At 36.9% G+C, this 11,072-nt stretch overlaps 1 protein-coding gene across 1 annotated transcript in view; it reads right to left on the reverse strand.

The window, feature by feature from the left end:
* Positions 1–7,274, reverse strand: part of LOC306885902 (solute carrier family 35 member F4-like) — a 44,889-nt gene extending 37,615 nt beyond the window's left edge. Inside the window, exon 1 of the mRNA XM_079442708.1 lies at positions 6,893–7,274. Coding sequence (XP_079298834.1) covers positions 6,893–7,112 — 220 coding nt within the window. The 5' untranslated portion in view covers positions 7,113–7,274. The remainder of the gene's footprint in view (positions 1–6,892) is intronic.
* Positions 7,275–11,072: the final 3,798 nt, after the last annotated feature.

Raw genomic sequence — 11,072 nt, forward strand, 5'->3', positions numbered from 1 at the left:
ATTATGACTGTATCATCATGAATCAATGAAAGTGTGCAGAGATATTTGTCAAATGACCAGATGGGGGCAGCACAGGAGTGCACAGAAAGTATTAAAGTATTATATATTCTGGAAATTTGCTGATGCAGCATATAAACATGTTTCCTCCAATTACAAACAAGTCACAAATACAGATGAGAGATTTACTAAGGTTGAAAGGTTTTGTGATTATTATTATTATTATTATTATCCTAATCACAACAATTATAACTCCAATAAACCCTGTAGGAAATGTCTGAAAACATCAATGACTGTAAGAGAAGTCCAAAACTTTGGAAATGTCCCAGGCAAAGTGGGGTTTTGGGCAACATCAGCAGAAATCAATTTTATTTTGTGATGACTTTGCATTAATAAGGGACAACACAAATTATGCAAACATTTTATCAAATAAAAAATGAATGCACAGCATTGAAAATACTAGAGCTGCATATAATTAATCTCTAAACTGTGTTCTGATTGGTCTGTTGTGTTCTAACATTAATTGGCAATCAATCAGTAAAGCCATAAAGGGGTATTTGACCCAATAATCTAGAGAAAAGAACCCTTGGCCAATGTTATTTTAGTGATATTTAGTTTATTATATATATATATAATTTAATAAATTCACTATAAATCACCTAAAAAGTATTTGAAAAAGTTTCATGTAAAGGAACACTCCACTTAAAAAAAATTAAAAAATAAAAACATATATATATATATATAACAACTGTTTAACTCCCCTAGAGTTAAACAGTTGAGTTTTACCATTTTTGAATACATTCAGCCGATCTCCGGGTCTGGCGGTAGCACGTTTAGCTTAGCATAGATCATTGAATCGGATTAAACCATTAGCATCTTGCTCAAAGATGACCAAAGAGTCTCGATAATTTTCCTATTTAAAGCTTGATCCTTCTGTAGTTACATCGTGTACTAAGACTGACGGGAAAATGAAAAGTTGCGATTTTCTAGGCCGATATGGCTAGGAATTAAACTCTCATTCCGGCGTAATAATCAACTTTGTTGCCGTACCATGGGTTCAGCAGGCGCAGTGATATTACGCAGCGCCTGAAAGTAGTCCCCAGCTAGGTAACTAGATATGATATAGCTGGGGACTACTTTCAGACCCGGAGATCGGCTGAATGGATTCAAAAACGGTAAAACTCAACTGTTTAACTCTAGGGGAGTTGTAAAATGAGCCTATTTTCAAAAAAGTGGAGTGTTCTTTTAAGTTCTAACATAATTTGTTTTTAGTTGTAACTTGCTTCAACATCTACCTATTGTAACAACATTCAGACAAGTGTCTACATTAATGGTCTCAGATGTTGATATTTTTAGGATTTAAAAAAAAATGTATTTAAAAAATAAAGCTAATAAAAATGTCAAAAATATTAAAGAACATTTCTAATACTTTAAAATTAAAATTAAAAAGAAAATGTAATAGAAAAATATTAGTAAACTATAATAGCAAATCAATGATACTAAAAATAATGCTGACTTGAAGTGTGAACATTATTTTCTATTTGGGTTAATGATTCAGGAACGATTACTTACGTCAGCTGTCTGTTCTGAAGGCTGTAAAGCTCCCAAGTGAGACTACAGTTAACAGCGTCTCTCTGGCTAAGTAGATGAGAAGAGTCCCATTAGGCCTGTAGCTAAAAATAGCTCTCTAGGCGAGGTGGTCTGGGAAGAGATGAAGGGGGGCATTCGTGCGCTGCAGATAGAGCAACCACTGCAGATACGTTTAGATGATTGGGTCACATTGACTCTGCCATCTCTGTGTAAGAGAGCTCAGAAGACAACAGATGACACCAACAGATTGTTTCTGGCAAAGGCTTTGCTGGATGATTCTTTCTTGATCTTATTCAAGATGGGTTTGATGGCTTTTTCAGCTAATTAGCAAACAGTTGCAAAAGTTTCCAGAGTGTAAGCTTTTTGTAGGATCAGTGCAAGACAGCATATGCATGTTGTAAAGCTGCAGCAGATATTTCAGCCAGTCTGATCTGATGCAATTACATCCAGCTAGTAGGAAAGTAGCCTACCATCATGGGTTGGTTAGGAGCTGCTGAGGTTCAGTAGCTTCAAGTTATAATGTACATTATATCTTACATTTTACTTTTAGAATAGTCATGATGAACAGAACATGTAAGAATCAAACTTTTGGTCTAAGAGCATATTTTGTGCAATCAACCAAAAGCCAATGGAAAATTCTTCTGGGTTTTTTGTTGAGGGAGCCAAGGCGATGCTGATGCGCATTGGTTTACGAAAAACACAACCTGGTCTCATGGCATAAACGTACCTGGGTGCACTTTTTAGCGAAACTGTTTTTACGTACCTTACTATACTTTTCGAGAAATGTCTACTGAGTGGTGCTAAAACACGGGTTCAATACGTAAACCCTGGCACGTATTTATTACATTGATATAGGTACGTATTTGCACGTGACACCATTTTACACAGCGCTGGGAGATACAGTGAAGAAAGTAGTCGAATTCAGAAAAAATCTGAAAAAAGTCCCGCGAAATCCTAGAGGGACTGAAAAGGCGTCTGAGTTTTACTGCCTCTAGTGTTAATTTCATTTGCAGTGATATGTACTTATTGGTACGTATTTCGCGTCTCGCTAAAAAGTGCGCCCAGGTAGGTTTATGCCATGAGACCAGGTAGGAAAAACAGTATTTATTATTTAAACTAATATTTAACAAAGTAACAATGTCCAACAGCAAAATCTAATGGTAGGTAAAAGGAGCGCAGTGTCTCTTTTTGCATAATTTGCGCTCATTGCATTGAGCTTTTTGCATCAGTTATGCTCATAAAGGCCCTAAGTTGTGGAGTAAAACTCAAGTCACCATTCAAAGCAGCTTTAGGCTGTGTGTCCACCAAAGTGTTTTTAGCCAGTTGAAAATTCTAGGTGCTGTGCTGAAAACACCCAGATGTGAGCACTTGAGATCACTTCTGTGGCGCAGCGTTAGTTGAGGCACTTTGGGTGCTATCGTATTGAATATCCATTGAAGTAATATGGCAGAAGCATAGCAAATTCAATTTCTCCAAGCATGATTTTTCATAAGAGGGCCCCAAATTTTTAAGCGTGTCTTCTTGTGCTTTAACGGACAAATACACCATGCCAATTTGAACATTCAAGCGATTTTAACGCATTCTTGTGTAAGAAGACTTGAATTACAGCTCCATTCAGTGTGTTCTGTATGCACAGCACGCACACATAGAGCTGCGTCTCTGACAAAGCACAAGCTCTGAATGTTTTTTTCCACGTCTTCTTGCGCTTGAACTGACAAATACCCATATTGGCATGTATCCTCAGAAACAGTTGGTTATGTCTTGAGTGAACTTAAACAGTTGAGAAAGAAATCGGATGTGTATCAATACATTAGACCCGTGTATTGTAAAGTGACCATGTATAATTTCCCAGGTGATATCGGTGTCCTTAATGTTAATCCAAGATTCTAAAAACGCTCTTTTAATTTGTATCTTTGTTCTATGTATTTATTTGTGGTATTGCTTGTAATTTGTTCATTTGTTCTCATTTACTGACTGTTCACTTTAATAATATTTGAAATTTGTTAGGCTAGTTCTTTTTGCTGTCGTAGTGAAATTTGAATCGAGAGTTGTAAAATGTAACTGGTGTCTGAAATGTCATATAAGCTTATTTATTAGAAAAAAAGATAACGGGTCAAAAACAATAATAATAACATTTTAAGTAAAAATATGAACCACTAAAATTAAAGCTTAATTTTTTTTTGTCTTGAAATAAAAGTTACTTACATTAAACAATATAAATGTAAACTAATAGGTTATTTCAATTTCTGATTCAGTTTCTTTCAATTTCTTACTAAGTGTCATAAGAAAAAAATTTGGAAGAAGGGGGGCCAAATTTCTGCCTTGCATACCCTCTTAAAATTCTTCATGGCGCCCATGCATCCAGCCTAGTTAAAAGTGAGGAGAAAAATGTTAAATATAGATGAAACATCAGCAGTGCCTCCATAGCACTTATGATGGCTGGTTACCCTGTCAGTGGGGTAATAATATATGGTTTCTTTTCTCTAGATTATTGGGTCACACACACCTTTATAGCTTTACTGATTGATTGCCAATTAATGTTAGAACACAACAAACCAAGCAGAACACAGTTTAGAGATGATTTATCAATGGCTATTTTTCCATGTTGTGAAATCATTGTTTATGTAATACAGTGTTTACATATTTTGTGTTGTCCCTTATTAATGCAGAGTCATCACAAAATAATAAAGATTTATGATGATGTTGTCCAAAACCCCTTTTTGCCGGGTGCGTGTAGATATGCAGTGTAGATATGCACATACAGTGGGTACGGAAAGTATTCAGACCCCCTTAAATTTTTCACTCTTTGTTATATTGCAGCCTTGCAGAACTGGAGAGGATCTGCAAGGAGAAATGGCAGAGGATCCCCAAATCCAGGTGTGAAAAACTTGTTGCATCTTTCCCAAAAAGACTCATGGCTGTATTAGATCAAAAGGGTGCTTCTACTAAATACTGAGCAAAGGGTCTGAATACTTAGGACCATGTGATATTTCAGTTTTTCTTTTTTAATAAATCTGCAAAAATGTCAACAATTCTGTGTTTTTCTGTCAATATAGGGTGCTGTGTACATTAATGAGGAAAAAAAATTAACAAATGATTTTAGCAAATGGCTGCAATATAACAAAGAGTGAAAAATATAAGGGGGTCTGAATACTTTCCATACCCACTGTATATTACAGTAAGAGTGTCACCCACACAAATTTGCCAGTCCAATACATAGCATTATGGAAAAGAAAAGGTCCAACAAACACTAATGGCTGAGATGCTCTTGGGGATGACCTTCAGCTTCCATGTCCCAGTTAGAAAGCCTCCCCAAAAATGTGTTTTAGGTTCAAATTTACTGTAGGTCTGTCAATGGCTGCTTTTCACAATCCAATCAATCCCGCTCAAAATTTATTTTCGTTTAATACCATGTTTCATTTAGTAAACTTTGCCAATGAAGAGGTCGCAAACACTCTTTCATCTTGACTTAAAGTAAACTGTTGCATTCATTAATCATGAAAAGACTCAGGATTAAATATGCAATTGACGATACGGATTAGTGCGAAACTAACACTTGACTAGTTTTATAAAGCATCAATTTTGGGCTTTGACATCAATTACAGACAGAGAACACTCTTAAAAAATAAAGGTTCTTCACGATGCCATAGAAGAACCTTTTTATCTAAATGGTTCCATAAAGAACCTTTCTGTTTCACAAAAGGTACTTTGTGGCTAAAAAATATTCTCCAGATTATAAAAGGTATGAAAGAGATGGTTCTTTAAAGAACCTTTGACTGAATGGTTCTTTGTGGAACCAAAAATGGTTCTTCTATGGCATCGCTGTGAAGAACCTTTTGAAGCACCTTTATTTTTAAGAGTGCACAGACAGAGTTCTTTGGGATGGATGGTGATTACAACTAGTTCAGTTAAATAATAGTGCTTTCAGATTGTTCTTCTTGCCTGTCTATGACTGACACTTTAATTCACTGCATATACTGCTGAGTCAGGTCTTAAAACAGTGGTGAGCAAGGCAAAGTCTCAGAGGAAACATTTCAATGTGACACCTTCGCATTAAAAAAAAAAGTCTTCTAAAAACCTTTTTGGACTTTTAAAGAGATTTTTGGTTGAACACAGTAAAAAGCACTGCTACAAAAATGTTTTAGAAAATTGCCTTCTTTATTTGAAAAGCCATTTGAATAGATTGTCCCCATTGTTTTTTGCTTTAATTGGCATATCTGGCACAGACAATCATGTGTGATGTGCTTATGTAACAAAACGAGAGGCAAAGATGAATGCAGCGCCGAGTTAGTTACCATACCGTCCTCAGGGACTTCGAGACATCACACGCAAATGCATGCACACTACTGATATTCATTAGACATGATTCATACTTACACTTACACACTGCACCAGTGTAATAATGGCACACCTGAGACACGGGCTACACCGCTGCTCATGCACTGGCCATTGTGTGATATGTGTACTTACACTTGGCCACAAAAATAATAAAAATCATTCAAATCCTGCATGCTTTCAACAGCAGAACCTCACATCTGTCCTGTGCCAAGACTCTTTCGATTGCATAAAAATAGACTGAGGTATTGAAATTCAGGAATGGCACACAGACTATAATTAGGATCCAATCATCACTCTACTCCATTCACACTGTCATTTTAATAAGTGTTCAACAAATAAGTGTCTTTCAACCTGTGCATTTTGTCTAACCACACATCTTGCAATCTGTATGATTTCTTGTTTACTTGTAATTACTTTCATTGCATTTATGAGTGTGCTGTGCAGTATGATTTAGCTTTATTTATAAACAAATTAATAAAAGGTAATAAAAGGCCATATGTAGGCCATTTAGCCTACCACACACTTGACTTCATATACTTGCAAGATATTTATATTTGTTGACACTAAATTACTTCATTAATGGATCTGAATTGTCTATAAAGGGGCATATTATTATAATATCATCATCTTTTATATTATTTGTTACATTTTAAATAGTTTTAATCCAATTAATTCTTTATTTTCGATTTTTATTTCTTATATTTCTGTCGTATTCCTGTTATATTTAACATTATATTCTATAGCCTGCTGTTACATTCAAAACTTTAACAGAAAGTTCTGCCGACTGAATTCAGGCGTTGTTCAGATTTATGCATAAGCACATAACTTATGAACAAAGCACTCTACAAACAAAACGAGACAGTCCACACAGCATGTGTTTCCTTTACATGGATATTCATAGAGTCATCGTTCAAGGCCAACCGTGACACCGTTGCATTTGTTATTGCGTGTGTTTTTGAACACTTACTTCTGTGGCTGGAGTATCCGGACTTATAGCCGTAATAACCGGTGATTCGTAAAATCCGATCCTCAATGTCACGGACCCCGTTGGCCGTCACTACAGGCGCATCCCAGCTGTTGTTCACCTGCGGAGACGCCTTGCCCGGTAGGTGCGGACTCTTGCCCGGTAGGTGCTCCAGGCGAAAGCAGGGCTCCTCTCCTAAATTCTGGATCTCCGTGCTGCTCATTTTACCTCCGCACGGGCAAAACGGCACCTTTTAGGTTACAAGCGAAAACCATAAGAAACCCGCTGTTGGGAGCATCACCCGAGTCAAATTCCTGCACAAATCGCTTTGAGGAGTCGCTCAGGGTTGTGTGAAACTTCCAGCGCCTTTCATGCATCAGACAGCAGGGGGCGTCACGCTGCTCCGAACAGATGGCAGCAAGCACTGGAAGGTCCGATTCATTTTGATGAATCGGTTCGTTTTGGTGAACCGTTTCATATAAACGATTCACCAATTCGTTTCAGTTGTCGTCGTTTTATTTTTGTGGTAAAATGCATTTTTACATATCGTAGGCTATTTTTAACTTAGCAATGTGATTTGATTGTGTGATTTTACAAAATGCGGTTTTGTTTTTGGGATATATAACCCACTTCACACAGTTTTACTCCTGTGATTCACAAACGCGATTCGGTTCGAATGAATCAATAGAAAGAACCCGTTCAACAGAACGATTCGCTCAAGATTCGGATTTCACGGTAGAGTGGACGCAGTGGAGTGCCGTCGTTATTACAAAAGAGGAGACACGAGTGCATCGTGGTGGTGCAGTAATCATGTTACTATTGGGCTCCTCCCTGAAATATTTTAGCATGCGATGCACCTTTCAAGGCATTGCAGTGACAAGGCATATGATCTTAAGCATGTCATACTATTGCATGCCAACTAGTGGTATAGGAAATCTTAAAGACTTTGGTCTAACACAGAAAAGGTGGACATAAATAAGTGGATATGATAGTGACCAGGGTGGTAGGCTATATATTTTCAAGAAAATGCTTTGGAAAGGTTTTTAGTCTATAGTGTAAAACTGAGATAGACAAAGATATGGACCCAGACACATGCACGTCTGCAAGATGTCTGTTAAAGATTGTTTGATCTAGAAAGCATCTGCTGAGTACAAACATCTGACAGACGTCTGTAAGATGTCAGTTTTACATACATTCTAAATCATAAACATCTCAGCGACATCTGATAGACGTCTATTCGACATCTGAGGAAATGTCCTGTAAGACAGATGAGCAAACACTCTAAAAAGTGTCTTCCAGATGCAAATGCAGACGTTAAATAGACGTCTCCGTGATGTGTGTGTGCTTTCAGAGGATAGATAGATAGATAGATAGATAGATAGATAGATAGATAGATAGATAGATAGATAGATAGATAGATAGATAGATAGACAGACAGATAGATAGATAGATAGATAGATAGATAGATAGATAGATAGATAGATAGATAGATAGATAGATAGATAGATAGATAGATAGATAGATAGATAGATAGATAGATAGATAGATAGATAGATGGATGGATGGACAAATAGAAAAGTGAAGAGACAGCGTTTGTCCATTCTGTGCTTGAATTGCTTTCTCTATATTTTAGTGCACATATGTTATACTTTAATACTTCAGTGGCCTGCGGCTGTGTCTCTATTTATTGTTTTTCGTAAAATATTTATGAGGTTTTGAGAGTGAGAGTTTAGCTCTGAGATGGTGCCACAAGGCTATTTTGCCAGACAAAATTAGATTCAGCTAGCTTCACGGAATCTGCATTCGGGGATATTTTCTCCACTCCAGATTGTTAATGTGAGTGATACAATAATGACTAATTCATGCTTTAGCTATAATCACAGAGGCACAGTTGTCGTAAAAGTGTTATTGCATCCACTTAGCCACACAGTTTGGCCCTCTCCCATGCCAGTAAGTAAGAACACACTTTCAGATCTAGAGCAAAGCACTATAAAATGCCTCTGAATGCAAGTTTTGAGTTGCTGGTCTCAGCTTAGATCACCTCCGCTCAAAAACCAATGCTTCCAGCACAAAACATCCAGTGAAAGTGCTGAGGTTCAGGCCAAACCCAGTCCAATATCACAAGCCAAGTCTATTTCAGTGACTCCTCTATGGTTCTGCGGCAAATCCTTAGCACTTTGTGTGAAGTTGATCTCCGGCATAAGGAGGAGAATTTTCTTACTGTGCTCTCGGATTTTCTGTGAGAGATGGACACATGCTGAGTTTCATATGTGGCCCAATTACAGCGCCAGACTCTATAAGCTTTCCTTCCCTCACTCTTGGCTAAACCAATCTGCTCTGTGCGTTGTTTTGTTTCCTTTTGTTCTCCTTCCAGCCTGCTATGCCATTTCGGTCTCTTACCATTCTTCACACTTCTTATTGTTGTTTGGTGGCCAGAACAGAAAGTTATGACACTGAAACCCCAAACTTTCCAGCTAAGCTTGGTTTTTGTAGAGCCAAGGAAATAAAAAGTAATTTTCAGTAACACTTCATTTTTACAGTGTCCTTGTTATCACGTTGCATGTACTATAGTAATAACAGTAAATTATTCAGAATTACAAGCAACTAATCCTAAACCAAATGGATCACAACCCTATCTTGATCCACTTTCAACAGTGTTTCTCAGAAATTGCTTACTGCACCTTTAATTGATATTACTCCGTACTTAATTGTATACACTGGACACCTTAAAATACAGTGTAACCAAATTTTGGTAAAACAGAAAACATACAATGCAAAAACATTTATTTTAACATTTTTAATTTGAATCATTGTATTAGCGGCCGCTTTAAATATGGTTTTGAAAACCTTTTAATCCATGTTTTAAAAAAGATTTTTTCTAAAAATGTCTTATGGGTAAACCTTTGGGTAAAAATAACATATTTTATTTATGCCTTGAAACATATCGGTCTACACATCGTCATTTTCTAAATAGTTTTTAAATATCATTTTCAAGGTAGAATTTTTTGCTCACAAATATCATGAAATATTAAATATATAAATATCACCAGGTTTTTGAAGAGTCGTACCACATGACATTTGGCATTCTGGACTAACCTTGTTGCCATGTCATAAAAACACACATTAATGGGGTCTGTAGGGTCCTCTCTATGATTTGAATGCTTGTTTTTTCTTTTTTTGTTGCTTTGCTTTGTTTACACTTACCGGTCAAAACACATAATTTTGATTAGACAACAGTTTTCAAAAATTAATAATGCGTATTTCAAATATTAATAAAAAGCAGTGAAGCAGTATTGTAGTTTTGGAGAAACCTGCTTTTCATTATTTTTGCAGTACATTCGGAGTTTATGGAAATGACACACTTCGCTTTTAAGAACGTTTTTCAAGGCCTTTTGGTTTTGTCAAGCACATTTTGACAATACTTAGTATTCACAGACTGTAAGCATGTTTAAAGTAACAACTGTAAAATGAGTGAAGTAACAGCAGTAATCAGAAATAGTGGTTGTCCAGTCACTCCGTCTGTTTTGTAAGAGTGCTGTCAGACAGACTGCTTCAGCAACGAGCTCTTCGGCATGATAATAAGGGTTAGACGTAAATGACTGTCCTCTCTACTCTCCATGGATTCTCTGCCCAGAGGAGAGACATGGTTCACTCGATAAATCACTAGATGGCCAATGCCCCGTGAACGTATGGGTGTAAGGTATATTGTATTTTTTGGGGGGCAACAGAGTTGACCTGTTCTTTCGTCTCTTCTTTCTTTTTCCTGTTATGACTTTTTTTTGTCATTTGCCCTCTGAGGGAAGGACAAACAAAAATCATCATCAGAAACAGACCAGACAGACATTCAATGCATGACTGGAGCCTGAGATGTCTATCTGGCTGCCGCAGGAAGGATATTCTGTCAGAGAAAGAGAGAGAGACTATTGTAATGAGATACGGAAGTGACATTACATTGATTCCAACAAAATTAGTGAGAGAGAGACTAATTAGATAAGTCTGACATTACGCTTACATTTTCAATTTGATTTTGCTTGTCGGCATTCTTTTTCTTAGTCCATCAGATCGTAAGTAAATAGCCTCGCTAAGGCAAGCATCTCTACTGCTGTTGCTCATATGGTTAGGGATTTGTTCAAAGGCCCTCTCACACTTTCAAAAAAGTGCAAAAAGGGGTACGACAGCTTGT

This window comes from Barbus barbus (assembly GCF_936440315.1).
Source record: "Barbus barbus genome assembly, chromosome: 20".
NCBI classification, from domain to species: domain Eukaryota; kingdom Metazoa; phylum Chordata; class Actinopteri; order Cypriniformes; family Cyprinidae; genus Barbus; species Barbus barbus.